The sequence below is a fragment of the Phocoena sinus genome, chromosome 2 (genome assembly GCF_008692025.1).
Source record: "Phocoena sinus isolate mPhoSin1 chromosome 2, mPhoSin1.pri, whole genome shotgun sequence".
Classification (NCBI taxonomy): Eukaryota; Metazoa; Chordata; class Mammalia; order Artiodactyla; family Phocoenidae; genus Phocoena; species Phocoena sinus.
The window spans coordinates 76,221,216-76,237,611 of record NC_045764.1 but is presented as its reverse complement, the minus strand read 5'-3'; the positions used below and the strand labels follow the sequence as shown (position 1 = coordinate 76,237,611).

The 16,396-nt window shown below is 43.1% G+C and overlaps 1 protein-coding gene across 1 annotated transcript in view; it reads left to right on the top strand.

Annotated features, from left to right (window-relative positions):
• Positions 1 to 14,775, top strand: part of LIPC (lipase C, hepatic type) — a 177,577-nt gene extending 162,802 nt beyond the window's left edge. Inside the window, exons 9-11 of the mRNA XM_032624809.1 lie at positions 6,809 to 6,926; positions 8,519 to 8,737; positions 13,419 to 14,775. Coding sequence (XP_032480700.1) covers positions 6,809 to 6,926; positions 8,519 to 8,737; positions 13,419 to 13,530 — 449 coding nt within the window. The 3' untranslated portion in view covers positions 13,531 to 14,775. The remainder of the gene's footprint in view (positions 1 to 6,808; positions 6,927 to 8,518; positions 8,738 to 13,418) is intronic.
• The last annotated feature ends 1,621 nt before the right edge of the window (positions 14,776 to 16,396 follow it).

Below are 16,396 nucleotides of genomic sequence, written 5' to 3'. Positions count from 1 at the left end.
CTCCTGAGTCATCCCTCCTCTTGGGCTCCTCTGTCTGAGTCTCTCCTCTCTCCCCCATCTCCGCTGCCTGCACTCTCTCCCTGCACTCTGGGCCCCATCCAGCCGGTGGGAACTTGCTCCAGCTGATGAGAGCACTCTTCTAGTTGGTGAGATAATCAGCCAGACTGTGACTTGGGGAGTCTGTTTGTCTTTGGCTTTTCTCAGCTACTTCTTTGGAAGGTTTTCACTGATTTCCAGGGAGAATTCCAGAGAAGCAATGGGTATGGTAGAGAGAGCAGAGGCCTGGGACTGGGATAAGGAGTGTCCAGAATTTGGCTTTGCTGCCAACCACCTATATGACCTTGACCCTGTGGCAAAACCTATGTGGGCCTCAGTTTCTTCAGCCATGAAGTGACTGTGTATGGACCAGCATGAGGGAGAAACCACTAACCCTGGCACCTGGGGGTGGACTCACTCTGCCCACTGTGCTGGTCAGTCCTGCATATAGGATGGTCAACACCTTCTAGAAGCCAGGCACTTTTACATACCATCTCATCACATCCTCACAACAACCCTGTGAGAAGGCTTTTAATACCTGTTTTACAGATGAGGAAACTGAGCTTCAGAAAGCTGATGAGTGCTCAAGACCTCTTGATGGTACCAGGAGGCTCCTATCTCTCAGTCAAGGGTGCTTATTTCCATCCCATACACACACACAACACAATACTCCCTGGCCTTCCCACGCATACACACACGCTCCCCCATCTCCACCCCCAGCAGAGGAGGAAACTACCCACAGAAGGGGCAAGCATCCAATCTTGTGACATCAGCACCACATAAATGGGGCAGTACTGTTGAGCCCCAATTTAGTCCCCAACCTAAGTACATACACGCACACACACATAGGCTTATAAAACCCCTTCTCGGCTTCCCTTGAGCCTGTTCTGAGTTCATTCAACCAGCCCCTGCTAGTGCTGGCTGCTCATACATTAACCCCCTGCATAAGACCATCATTGGGCCTCTCAGTTCCATGATGTTCAGCCTCCCTCAGAGGCATCTGAGATCTAGGAAGAAGACCTTGGTGCTGCAAGAAAACACGAGATCTCATTCTTACCATCTCCATGAGAAAAAACCTATACATTCAAAACTAAAAAGGCCTCTTTGATGTTTGTAAAGAGTCATAATGTCTCCCAGGACCAGTACCTAATGATTCAGAATCATTTTTTCCATGAGACAAAAAAAAAAAGGAAAAAAATATTCCCTTTTTATAAATTCCATAACCTGGTGTTCACAGTGGCTACCGTGTAAAAAGAAACTTTTTTTTTTTTTTAAGTGGCACCAGTGGGGTCCACATAAGATTAGGATCCAGGGTTTTTAGGGTATCTGAACCCCAGGCAGACTCTCTGGTGAGGAGAATCTCCAGAGGCCTCACATCTCTGCTCCAGGTTTGACTTTGCCTGATCTCATTCAGGGTTAATAGACTATTTCATGCTTCTCATCTTTAAGACCTGAAATAATTTCTCCTGCCTGAACTGAGGAACACGTTGTGCTGGCCTCCTTGCAGTCACAGGATCAAAAGCATTTCCCTAAATCATTTTTTTAAATCCTTATTAAACATGCCATAAGGTAAAGTGAGAAAAATTATTCACCCTTTTTTCCTTCATCTTTGTAACAGCATCATTGTCCTGGGGGGTGGGGGGAGGAATAAGAAGCAAACTGTCTTTTTTCTTTTTTTAAGGAAAAACACTTACAAAATCCAAAATAAGAACAAATAATTAGATCTGAACATGAAAGTCTCTTATGTATTTTAAAAAATTAATTTCAAGATTTCTCCCCAAAAGTGGCTTTCCTAGTGCAGGTTAAAAGGGATTCCTTGTGCTATCAATGTGTGATGGGTTTGACCATCACACTTCTGCAGACACAGGTGCCCGCATTCCTGCACAGCTGTGCCCTCCACAGCCCGCCTCACTCGGCTTACAGACCTTTGGAGGTTCTGACCTCCTGCACAGGTCCCACCCCAGGGAGACACTGCAGGACACAGGTAATTCTCATCCATAGGATGTGAGCGCTAAAGGGACCTTCACAATCATCAAAGCCAACCCCTTCCCCCAGAATTGTAGAACCATGGCATCTCAGATGTGGAAATCCGTCTCTTCCTACTCATAGTTTAAGAGCAAAGGAAGACAAAAACCCATCTCCAGTGCAGGGACGTGAAACATTTATCCCAGCTCGGGGGCTGGACGTTCAGCAGAGAGGCAGCAGGCAGGAATCTGCAGCAGTGATAGCCCAGGATGGATGTCAGTGGGTCAGAGCTAGAACCGGAACCCCAGGACACAGTGGGAAGGGTCTTTTGGAATCAGACCAGACACCTGTGTTCAAAGTCTGCTCCACCGAAGTGAGAGTAGCATTGATATATATACACACTAAATGTAAAAGAGATAGCTAGTGGGAAGCAGCCGCATAGCACAGGGAGATCAGCTGGCTGCTTTGTGAACACCTAGAGGGGTGGGATGGGGAGGGTGGGAGGGAGACGCAAGAGGGAGGGGATATGGGGATATATGTATATGTAGAGCTGATTGACTTTGTTATACAGCAGAAACTAACACACCATTGTAAAGCAATTATACTCCAATAAAGATGTTAAAAAAAAAAGTCTTCTCCACTTCTAACTATCTGGGTCACCTTGCACCCCTCTCCAAATCTCTGCTTCCTTATCTGTAATTTACCAGGATTACTGACACCCTATCTGTCTAGGTCTCAGCAGAAAACAGGACTCCACTCACCTGGATCAACTAAAGAGAACAGGCAGGACTCCTTAGAGAGGGTGGGTGATATTAAGGAAAGCAACATGCGCTGTTGATGCACCCCAGATCTAACAACCAGCCTCTGGGAGAAGTAAGGAGAAGGAACAGCCGAAGAGAACAGGAGCTGTGGAGCAGAGGCTGCTCATAGCAGCTCATCATGGAGCACAGTTCCTCTGCAGTCAGTCTTCAAAGCAGGAGGAAGCAGAGAAAAAAACACCTTGACCTCTCTCTTCTGTGCCCTGATCTCCTGCAGGTGCCTCCCCAGTGGGTCAGTCGCAACCAGGAACCATCCTGCAAGGCAACCAGGAGATGAGGCCATGGGGTCACTTCCTGGGGTTCAGAGCTGGATGGGGATAGTAGGGGTAGGTGTAGAAAATGGAGTCTCACCACACGTTATCTTTATTTTGTCTTGTTACGAGGACAAAAGTAATGTCTGTAAAGCACTTCGTATGTAGCCTGATGCGTAGTAGTATCTCAACAAATGAAAGCAATCTTTTTATTATTCCTATTCACAATTAGGCTCCTTAAGGCAACTGTGTCCTGCCTTGTTTTCACACAAAAAGCCTCAGAAGCACTCCTTAGATGCCTGATGTGTGCCGTGACTTGTGGAGATACAAGCGTTAATATGACCCTTAGGCTGCCCTCAGGGAGATAAGATCCATGGACATGGATGCCCGTGAGACTAGACAGAAGGTGACAAGGGTCACAGCTCTGCTTCCCAGCTGCAAGCTCCTCTAAGGCCAGGACCACAGCTTCTAGTTCTGTTTCCTTTCTTAATACTTTTAAAAGTATTTTAAAAGAAAGAAAAGTACTTTCTTTTTCCAATAAGAGTCTAATTAGAATACATGCTTATTGTAGAAAATGTGGAACTTGCAGAAAAGCATAAAGAAGAGAATAAAAATTACCTCTCTCCCCTCTCCAGAGACAGTCACTTAATACTTCTGTGAATCTCCCTCCTACTCTGCATGCTGTTTTATTAGAATTATTCTCATGTTAGATGTACAATTTGTATCCTGATGGTTGTTTGGGGTTTTTTTCCACTTTTTCATAAGCATTGAAACCATTCCAAAAATATCTTTTAATCACTTCATAAGAGTAAATCACACGGTTGGGAACATGAACTCAGAGTCAGCAGACTAACATCTAATTGCAGCTTCACCAGTTCTTAGCTGCATGACAATGGACAAGTTACTTAAATTTCCTGAGCTGCAGCTTCTTCATTTGTAAAATGACGCAAAGGGAGGTTAAAATAGGCATCTTACAAAGTTGTAGTAAAAGAAATAAGATAATTTTGAGAAACAGTAGTTCAGTATCTGGGACATAATAGAGAGCTAAATGGTAATTATCATAATTGTCATTATTAGTCCATAGTCATTCCTCTACTGGTGACTATTTAGGGTGTTTTTTATTTATTTTTAATTAAATAATTCTGTTATGACATTTTTGAACTTTAATCTCTTTCTGCACTTCGACTTTTTCCTTAGGGTATATAAAGCTATTGGTCCTGGCTATAAACATTTAAGACTTCAAGTTCTGGAGCCAGGTGGCCTGGACTTACATCCCAGTTATGCTACTTACTAGCTGTGTGATACTGGAAAAGTTGCTTAACCTTTCTGTGCTTCAGTTTCCTCTTCTCTAAAATGAAATAATAGTACCAGCTGTTGTAAGGATTAAATGAGATAATAAATACAAAGTGCCTGGCCCAGGTAAACAAAATAAATGTTAGCCTATGTTATTACCATGCATACTACTAATTACATTCTTTTACTCATCTATCCCCAACGGCTTTCGGCACTGGGCTGGGTATCAGTAGATTTCCAGTTACTACATATTAAACTGGCTGCTATGAGTGTTCCTTGCATACTCTGGGAGATGCCCTGCCTGCTTGTTTGGGGGTTAACCCAAGGCCAGTTCTCTCACGTCATCCTGTCCACACCCCATCCCCAGTGCCTACGGCCTGTATCTTTCCTTTTTGCCTCAGTTCAACTTATAACGCTGTTCACCTGTTACAGAGTTCCCTAGACAGACCCCAAATAGTATAAGACCTCTCCAGAGGCTTCTGGGATGATAGGCCAGAGTCCCTGCCTCCACCGCTGCCACCCAAGGGTTTAGGGACCCTTCCTGGGACTTGGGCCCATAGCCCTTCTCTTACTTCTCACCCAAAGCCTCACAATCTTGAGGGCATCAAACTACTGTATTCCAGGCTGGAGGATTCGAGCACCTATTATTCAGGGCACTGGAGGCAATCCACTGCAGGCAATCCACTGCAAAACCCAAACGGGAAAATTGGTTTATGCCAAAGGGTAGGGGTGTGTAAATAACCCAGAAACCCAGCAATTACAGGCACACCAGGGCCTGCAGCTGAGGTGTTGGCAACACACCATTAGCCACAGCTGCTACCAGGTTTGTGTGTAGCCACCAACCTCCAGCGGAAATGCATCATTTGGGAGGAAGTAGATTGATTCGTGAGGATGGTGAATTTCCACAGGTTGGGTGCACGGAATGGATAATCAAGTGGCTAGTTCCATAATCTATCCTTTCCAGGAGGCATGCTACAACAAAGCTTGAAACTCAGATCTTGAATTCTCAGAGGTGGTTTCCATCTTGCTAACTATTCATGCACATTCTGATACTCCCAAGCAAAATGTCAGTTCTTCATCCCACAGATGTTTATTAAGCACCTACTATGTGCAAGCACTGTATCAGGATTAGTGGGTTAATCATTATCTAGAACAGGAAAAGCAAATACACAACAAGTATATCGTATATCCCCTATCCTTCTCCCAAGGCAGACACCAATCCTCCCAAAAGCCTAGACATGGTCTCAGAGCCCATCTCAACATGGGGCCCCAGGCAGTCCTACCAATCAAGTTGACATGCCATATTAAACCTGTTTGCAGTCTTGGAGCTCAAGTGCTACAAGTACTTCGAGAAAATGGAGACAGCAGGAAAAAGAAGTCTAAGCAGCCATCAGTCACGTGGGAATGAGGTGGGGTAATTTTGAAAACAGCTCCACAGCTGGTTGGTGTAACAATGCAAGCTAATCAAGGCGATGGGTCCAGGCCAAGAGCACAGGCTGCTATGTGACCCTGAGCAGGTCACTCCACCTCTCTGGCCCTGGTTTTCTTCTTTCTAAAATGGGGCTGATAATAACAATACCCTCCTCATAGGTAGTTATGATAAGTAAATGAGACGATGCAACGTAAAGTGTTTAACAACACCTGTCCTATAGTAAGCAGTTTGCTTTTATTAACTAAATATAGACTGTATTTGGGTAAAGAAGAATAAATTTCCCTCTTCCAAACAACCCAGTAGAAGGACATTCTGGACACTTGATAAGATAGAAAGATTTTAGGCCCAGGAACTAGAACTAGTTGTCTTATTTCCATTGGAAAATGTGCTTGTTGAACCCCACAGAGCTAGTTCCCAGGAACTGCCCCACAACACAAAGGTGTGGTCATTAGGGCATATTTCTTAGCTGGAGCTCTGTCTCACCCCAAAACTGACACCATCAAACAGAGGCAAAAGTAAAAATGACAGTGTGTTCTCTTGCTTTTGTCAGCTGCCTAAAAGGCAATATATCCTTTGATTTGTGAAAGGGGACCCTTGCCAAATACATGGAATAGTCCAACAGAATTCTTCTGGAAATTGACGAGAATGCCAAATATTATATTATTATATTATTGGGTTGGCCAAAAAGTTCATTCAGTTTTAAGTAAAAATAAAAGACACTTTTTTCATTTTCACCAAGAACTTTATTGAACAATGTATTCACTACCAGAACGAACTTTTTGGCCAACCCGATACAAACAGAAGTCCTCTTAGACATTTAGGAAATTCAGAGAAGGAAAAAGAGGAAAATAAAAAGCATTCATAGTTCTACCACCCAGAAGAAAAAAAAGGGGGGGTATCTATTCATCCATACTTTTCCCTTTGCTTTTTAAATTTTAAAAATACATTTTTTATTTTAAAATTTTCTGCTTAAATTATCTTTCTCTCTCCCTCTCCATCCTATTCCCCTCTAGTTTATCATTACCAGTTGAAGATTCAGTTCAGCAACGAAATTGAGAAACCAGTAGAACCAACTTTTGCCATGTCGCTCCTCGGAACAAAAGAGGAAATGCAGAAAATCCCCATCACTCTGTGAGTATGAGGTACAGCCCCGTCCGTGGTGATGAGAGGCTTAATTTTCTCATAGGGTCTGGATGGACCCTGCTTTTCAAGGGTCAGGCCAGACACAACTTACTTTTCTCAGCCCATTATGACTGCCCCAAATACCCTGTCAGATGGGACATCCACTCACACTCAGCACCTCGTCATCCCTCCGCAGCCTCACCCAGTCCCAACGATTACTTTATGTTGCTGCTACCTGTGTTGGTGATGGGCCCAATGCGACAGGGACTGGAATGGAGAGGGAAGCCAGAGGTGGCCGTCCATGTCTGCAGTACAGGAAGTAGATCCAAGCAGGGAGGAGTGGTGATGGCTGGAGCAGGTGTCCCCAGGAAGGCCCTGAGCGCCTTTCCAGTGATTTCTGAAAAACATAACCCAGAAATAACACTGGTATCATTCAACGTGGCACAAATTTTCCATTCCGTCAGCCTGCACTGCCAGCCCTCCCCATCTGTCCTTTGCCCGGCTGCACACCTGCTCACAACATGGGCAGTGGCCTCAACGTCTCCTGCAGCGGCTCCGCACCTTCACTGGCCAGAAAAGGCCTGCCGGCTGCTTTTTCTCAGCATCTTGACCCTCAGCCTGGGCTCTCCTTGGGAAGTGACACTAGCTTTCACCCACTCCAGGGACAGTCCTCAGCTTCCTGAGACTTGCCCCCAGCTTTGAACCTCTGATCATCACACTGATTCAGTCGCTCAGCAAGGATGTGTTGGTGCTCAGCACTAGAGGTAGAGATGACTCTAAACTTAGGAAGCTCCCAGCCTAGTGCGGTGGGTGGATTCCTAAACGATGCTTTACAACATACTACAGGAGGAGCCACGATGAGCCAAGCAAGGGAATCCTCCAGCCACCTGTCTCACCCTAAATCCAGTGTTAACTCTGCGCTGGCCCAGATCTCTCCCCGGGAGATTGTTCTAAGTAGCGGAAAGGGCATCTGGCAGTTCTGTCAATGTTGGGACATTTTAATGTCTTGGAGATTAGTGAGTAAAGCTGATAATGATACCTAAGGATCTGCATTTAAATCTTGCTCCAAACTGGTGCCTCCTTTTTATATGTGGTTTTCTATTACTGCTATATTTGTTGTTTTAACAGAAGTTTCTATTTATGTGGGGAGGAAAAAGGCATCAATCTGGAGAGAAGACTGTCGTGTGGCTCTAATATGTTGATCAAACCTACAGAGAGCGGTATTGCCCAGAGACCATTGCCAAAGCCCCTGCCCTCGTCAGGGCAGTTTTCCCGACTTGTTAATCTGGAAACCAGGAAGCCTGAGCTAAACAAAGCTAACTAGACTCATTACCGTAGAACTCTTAGGGCGTTTTTAATATGCTAACACAGAAAATAAGATGGTTTTCCCAATGTTATTGGTCTAGGAAAACCCTTTTTATGCTGGCACACCCATTGCCATCTCTATTAATAGTCAGTCTGTCCAATACCAGTTTGGGAAATGCAGCAGAAAAGACCATCCCAAATCATTCAGGCAAACCCAACATATCCTGAATGTGCCTAAGCATCACTTTGCTGTTAAAAATCAACTGACTGTGTCTGGTTTCCTTTGCATCTTCAAGGAACAAAGGAATTACTAGTAATAAAACCTATTCCTTTCTTATCACATTGGATTTGGATATTGGTGAGCTGATCATGATCAAGTTCAAGTGGGAAAACAGTATGGTGTGGTCCAATGTCTGGAACACGGTCCAAACCATCATCCCCTGGGGAAGAGAGTCCCTTCACTCGGGCCTTGTTCTGAAGAGCATCAGAGTCAAAGCGGGAGAAACACAGCAAAGGTGAGTGCTGTTTCAACCTCCTCCTAACATCTGTTAAGCATCTACCTATGTCAGCACTTTTACAGTTTACTCTTTGCATTTATCGTATGAAGTGGGCATTATTATCTCCTAACGATGGCATGTAGATGCTCAGAAAGATGAAGTGACCATCCTGAGTTCACAAAGCCATGGGTGGAAGGACCAGGATTTGCACCTAGGTCTTCTGATTTCTAGTCTAGACTCTTCCCTCTGCCCACAGTTAATAGCCACCTGCCTCCAGAGTTTGAGGACAACTCACTAGCCCGGTGCTTTTCAAATTTCACCAGGTGATGTCAATGCTGCTGGTCCAAGGACCACACTTTGAATGGCAAGGACCTAGATGTGACATTTCTTCTTTGTTGTTTACCCAGAGAAATGCCTTTAACAAATCACAATCTCAAAATCTCACACTGTGGTGGCACCTTTCAAATCTAAGAATGCCAAGGGATCACTAGGGAACTTATTGACGATGCAGAATTCCACCTGAATACCCACCTGAAGAGCTTCTGATTGGCTGTGGTCTGTGAAGGACCACACATTTGGAGCCCTAAGAAATTCTGATGTGGACCAGTGGATTACCCTCAGGAGGTGCAGCTCTGTGTGACTGAACATCTCCCTCAGCCCAAAGTCTCTAGGGACAGGAGGGGCTGGGTTGGGGGCAGGGAGTGAAGGAAAGAAAGGGTGTCCAGCTGCTCCTTCAGTCCTCTCAGCAGAGCAAAAGAATGCCCAATGTATTTTACTATGGCAAACGTGCTTTTCTGTGGTTCTGCAGTTCCCCACGAAAGGAGAACCCTGTCCTTCCCCAGACCTTTTCCTATCTCCTCCCCACTGCATTTAGGAAACTTGTCTCTCCTCTCCTACCGCCCTTTGCTGGCCAGCCTATTGCTCTCTTTGGCTTGCTGTCAGCAGAGTTGGAGAACAGCATGCCTCTCACCTCTGAACTACTCTCTTCCCTCACCCCTCAGGTCTCACTGCTAGGAGTGGCCTGTGGCTGATTTATGCCCCCTGAGTCCCTTACACAACCACACTCTGAGTTTTTATTTCCCTGGGATACAAAATCCTGGCAATTACTAAGAGCATACTCTGCGGTCTGCCAACAGATTTCTCCACATGATCAATTTGAGAACATTAAACTGCTTCTCTCCTCTTATACACTTAGCTATTCTTGCATGACTTTTTGGCCCTTTAGAAGAGCTCAACTGAGCACCACCCGTCCCCAGATTCTCTCAGCTGGAGAGTAATTCCTCAGTCTTAGTGGTTGCTTACCATGGCAATTCTAGGTGACTTGACGTGAAAGGTAGTATAAAACACAGCACTACCTTCTCCCCTGGTGCTTACCACGTGGCTGTGAAGAAGCAAAGAGGAGAGGGAGAGGAGTGGTGCTTACAGAGCTCCTGCTGCACCATGGGCTTGAATGAGGTGCTCTAGAGCATTCATCTCATGGAAGCGTCCCAGTGACCTTCTGAAATGGGTAGCATTGCTGTGCAGATTAGGAATCTGAGGCTCACAGGAGTTACACAGCTTAGGGACATTGCTCATAACTGTCTGAGCCCAGATCTGACTTGGTTTGTTAGACTCATTACCCGTTTGTTGTCAGAGCACAGCTTCCAACAGCTTCTCCCCGCCATTAGTCTTGGTTCCATTAATCTGACTTTCTCTGGTCTAATCTAGCAGAGTTGCAGAGCTGGAAGTTAATATATACGTACATCACACCTTTCCTCACAGCTGTAGGAGGGACATCATGAAAAAGGGGGAGGGAGTCTGGGACCTATAGTTTTTTAAGTTTTTAACTCAGTGAGCCCTATGGGTCTTTGCAGTACCCAACACCATGGGCGGAGGTGGGGGGGGGTACCAAAAAAATCTGAGTTGTAGTTTTTGGCAGAAAGAAACTCAAGGACCTAATTAGGAAAACAAGATGCATTAATTTCACTAATGATATGCTCCATCCCAGGGCTTCTCAAACTTTAATATGCACACAAATCATCTGGGAATCATGTTAAAATGTAGGTTCTGCTTTGGTAGGTAGAGATGGAGCCTGGGATTCTACATTTCTAACAAGCTCCCAGGTGCTTCTGATGCTGCTGGTCCATGGATTGCACTTTGAACAGTAAGAGTCTAGTACTGCATGGTCTATAGGAAGTCTAAGAAGAAAGACATCAGTTCAGGTTGGTGCTGTTCGGTCAGTGCTGCAACAGGCTTTGGAGAGGCCAAGAGGCATTCCCGGAGAGACAGGCAGTGAGCAAACCATATGTAGGCAGAATCCAATGACTTCTGCATCAGCTAGTCCCAAAGTCGAATTTTGATCTCACTGCTTCCACCTATGGAGGCTCAGACAATAGCTGCACCTCTCTGAGACTCAGTTCTCTAGTAACAAATAGGAATTATAATATGTATCTCATGAGACTAATAACTACCAATTTTTGAGCACCTTCTACCATCTGAAATCCCAGAGCCGGGATGCAGATATTAAACCTCACTCTCAATCTCTTTGCTAACTACAAGGAAAAAAAAAAAAAAAGGTTAAATAACTTGCTCTGTGCCTCCACGGAAGGAATTCAATGAGAGGTGATTTTCTTCCCCCAAAGCACAAAGTCAGGGGTGAGAAGGATTGTTGTGGGGTGAAGAACAGAGCAGGGAATATTGGTCCTGTAGCAAGAAGTGAAAAGTGATTGGCTAAACAAAATGGGATGTTTGATTGCCACAGTAATCACATAAATGCAAAACAAAAATCAATGAAATTATCACTGGTCACCCACTAGTTTGGCAGGAATTCAAAGACAGATAACATCCAGAGCCGGTAAAGGTGTGGAGAGATGGGCATTTTCATACATTATTCGTGGGAGTACAAATTACAGAGCTTCTGTAGGGGAATTTCACTCAACAACTAACATTTAGTGAGCACATATCTTATGCTAGACACTGCTGTGTATACAGCAGTGAACAGAGTGGACAAAGCCCTTGGTCTCATGGAATTTATATTATCAAAATTTGACATATGCATAATCTTGACCCAGAATTTTATGCTGGGTGCCTATCCCGGGGAAATACTCAAAATATCCACAAAGGATATCTATGTACAAAAATGTCTGTTGCAGTACTATTTGTAAATACTAAACCATTGGGGAAAAATCCCAATCTCCATTAGTAGGAAAATGGCTAAATGCATTGTGATACATCCATCCACGGGAAAGTTATGCAGCAGGTGAAAAAGACTGAAATCGATTTTTTTGAAATATAGTTGATTTATAGTGTTTCAGGTGTACAGCAAAGTGATTCAGTATATACATATTCTTTTTCAGATTCTTTTCCATTACAGGTTATTACAAGGTATTGAATATAGTTCTCTGTGCTATACAGTGTGTCCTTGCTGTTTATCTACTTTATAGATAGTAGTATGTATCTGTTAACTGCAAATTCCCAATTTATCCCTCCCCCAACTTCTCCCCTTGGGAACCATAAGTTTGTTTTCTGTGTCTGTGAGTCTCTTTCTGTTTTGTAAATAAGTTTATTCGTATCACTTTTTTTTAGATCACATATAAGTGATACCCTATGATATTTGCCTTTCTCTGTCTGACTTACGTCACTTAGTATGATAATCTCTAGGTCCAGCCCAGAATGAAATAGATTTGTATGTACTGATGTGAACAGTTCTCCAAGTACATTATTTGATGACAAGAAAATTTTTCAGAAAAATACAACAAATGTAATGTTTGTATACGAACATCCGTATATGTGTAAATACATAGAAAGAGGTCCAGAAAGACAGAAAGCAAATCATGAAAGCAGGGAGGGGAGTGATATTAGTAAAAGGTGATGGAGAAGAGGGTCTTTAATATTCAACCTCATATATTTCTTTACTGTCTGAATTTTTTAAGAATGCATTTGTAATTACAATAATTTTTAATTTAAAAAGTTTGATTTAGTAAAGACTTGACCTTAGATGCAATTCAAAAAAAAAAAAAAAGCTATAAACTACAATTCTCTGTGACTACTGCTTTTTTTTTTTTTTTTCAGATAGATGCAATTGAAGTTAGTAACACAAAATAGCATCTCAGGCCAAACCAATGGTCAAAGTTGTCAGCCGTTGGTCTCCAAGAGAGACCCAAAGCACTTAGTGATATCCTCTGTGGCTGGAGGACCAGATAAGAGGAAAGGGTGGGGCTTATAGGGCTGAGCCAGGCAGATGCTGATGACAGCGGCCTCATACCCGGGGACCTTTAAGAAGGGCATTGACAAACTGGAGTGTGTCCAAAAAAGGAAGGCTGGGCAGGAAGCCTGCCTATGAGGAACAGTTGAAGAAAGTGCTAATGTTTGCCTTGGAGACAGGGTAATGTAGTGAAAGAAACCATTGTTACCCTCAAACCTTTGATGAGCTGTATAAAGGAGAACAAAGCAGGGCTGCCCAAGGACTTTCAGTTCTTACAGAACTGAAATCACACCACACAGAGCTCCGGGAAGCCTTACACTGATTGCTTTCACTGACCTGGGCATTGTTTTTCTCTGAAGTTATGAAAATATTTGCAGTCATAAGGATCTAATTTTCTTTTTAAATAGCATGTGTTACTAAATAGCATGTCAAATTGGGTATTTGACAAAGGATGAAACACTTCAATAAGCTCCATCCAAAATTTAGTGCTATGTTTGCTTGATGTTTTCTATGCAGAATGACATTTTGCTCAGAAAACATGAATGATCTACAGCTTCACCCAACCCAGGAGAAAACCTTTGTGAGATGTGAATCAAACTCTAAAAAATTGAAGCGAAAGATCAGATGAGCTTTAATGAAGACCCAGTGTGAAGAATAAATGATTTTATTCCTTCTCTGGAATTGTTGCCTTGTTTGAAAACCAAAGTTATATAAAGAAACTTGTGTAAAGCTTTAATAGATTTAAGATTTAAAGGGGAGCACATTTCACTGTTATAAACTCAGCTTTTTAAAACTATGTGATGTAACTATGTTCAAATATTAGTGTAACCAAAAATTTCCCAATTTTATGTCTGACTGAATGGTAATATATGCAAATAAGTACAAATGTAAGAGCCATTTTAGATCCGTTGTTCTAATTTAAAATGTCTTTTACAATTAAGTCAAATTTCCCATATTTCCTTGCTACTTTGTTCTGTTCAGTTTTTTGAAGCATGCTGGAAAGATACTTCTTTATTATATAACTAGCATTTCCATAAAGTGAAATTCCGATTAATCACAGTTGTGTGTCCCAAAGTACACACCTTTTAAGACCATTCAGCTCACCAAAAGAAGAAAAATTCTACTTAAACTAAAAGTTACCATCATACGAATCATACAGTTATTTCACTGAACCAAACCAATTGTAGTAGAATTCTCCTAAAACTACTGATGATAACCATGAAAGCTGAAGAGTTGGTCGTTTTAATGATTAAATTACTACTGAAGTACAATTTTCCTCTTTTACTAATGCTTGCCACAAAAGCTAATGGAAAACTTGGAATATCTCAAAGACTTAGATGCCAAATCTCGAATGGACCAATAAACAAATTAATGATGTTTCAACCAGCAAACTCCATCACAGAGCATGTGAAGGCAATATGAGATACATCCCTTGGATGTAAATCCCTTGGATCTGTGTGTCAAGTAATTCAGAGAGGAGGAGCACACTATACACGTTCAACACCTCACCCGACACTGGCATAGCCTCAGCTCTATACAGCTCATAATTCATATGCTCTTCACCAGAGCAGGGCCCCTGGAAACCAAAGTCCTGAAGACATACCTGCCTCTGATGAAATCAATTTAAGAGGATCTTGCATGATTCACTTTTATTTCCCTTGGAAAGACCCACGATACTAAAGGATACGGGGGAAGGACAGCTGGGTCAAGGCTGTACTGTGTCCTGCATACTAATCTTGACTACAAAAGCACCTGACCGCCCTTTTAGGTATTGTGTGTGTGTGTGTCTAGAAATTACAGATATTAAAATGAACACTGTTTCCCATCATGTCTAATATACTAAGATTTACAATAAAGTCATGTTTGTGTCGGATGGGCATGTTTTCTCATTGACTACTCAGAGGGAATTTAAACTATCACTTTTTGAACATACTCTTTGCTATATACCCCATAGAATCTACGCACAAGTCGAGCAATACTCCTCTCAGCCTTGAAAACATCACAACGAGAAACAGCCCAAATACCCACCCATGTGGTGCATAAATGAACTGTGGTATATCCTCACTAATGGTTGTTACACAGCAGTGAAAAAGATGACCCAAAGCTGCACACACAACAAGAAAGGGCTGAGTCTAGAGTGAGACAGAGAGGCGTCCAGGGGGCAGAATTTAAGGAAGCACTTGTGGGTTTGTGTATTTACACAAACACACAAAATATAGATGTAGTTTGTTACAAGGAGAACTAAACTATAGTGTTAAGGATGGATAAATAGGTGGTAAAACACTTAAGTAAAAGCAATAACATCCCTAGCACAACAGTGAGGCTGCGGTGATCTAGGAGAGAGGAAGTGCACACCAGAGTTCCAGGTGCCAGCAGCATTGTACTTGTCACTCCGAGTGGTGGTTGCACAGGTGTCCATTTTTATAACCAGTCTTTAAACTGTACATATATATTTTATGCACTCACTTTTAGTATGAATGTCACATTTTGCAATACAAAAAAAAAGAAAAGAAAGGGCAGAGTTTAAAACCAACGTTTTTCCACTCTAGTGTGATGCATTCTAATACTAATTAGTTTCACACAAAATATAATTAGAAATTATTTCATCTTTAGTAGGAAAACTTAAAGTGACACAGGACATCATAACATTGGGGGCAGAGAAATCAATAAGCAACAAACATGACAAATGGTTAATGGGAACATTTGAGACTCCTCTTGGCATGGATTATTTCCACTTGGGAAGATGTGTTCATCAACAGCACATTTTCTGAAGTACATCTTAGGAGGGAAGTCAAATAGGGAAACGGAATAATGCAGCCACATCTGTTCATTGCACATGCAAAATGCTGACTGGTATGCTGATTATACGCACCTCTCTCCAAAGAATCTGTATTTATGAGCCCACTCAGGAAAGATAACACTAGCACACTGCCTTTCAGGCAAAAGCCTGTTTGTGCTTTTACTTGTAAGAGCACAGGGAAAGAAATGGGGCGTCAATTACGCTGCAGCTGGGCTCTTTGAGGTGCCTGAAGGAAACGAGCACTCCATTCAACACTAAAATCAATGCACTGTCCCCTCAGAGCCAAGCCGCCCGTCTTCGGTGTTCACCTTGATAACGCTGCCGCAGACACTGTGACAGCTTTGCTAGCAGTTACACGTCTCTGGGGTGGCAGAGCAGGAAGCCAAGCTGCCCAGCGCAATGCCCACTCTCCCACCAGAGCGTGGATGAGAGGGAAGCCAGATGGATGGGAAACAGACAAGCAAGAGGAAGACGGAAGAAGTCAATCCCGAGCATCACCACCTACCTGCTTACCTCATCTCATACTACAGACTTCTCCTGGAATTCCTATGATCTGTATGTGATGAATGGCCCCCAGCACACCTCGTTCCTTCTATCGGGGCGCAGGACAGCCTGCCCCAAAATATGCCACAATGGCATATTGTTTTTTAAATTAAAGTTACTTAAGAAACAGCCAATGCAAGAGGGACACTCT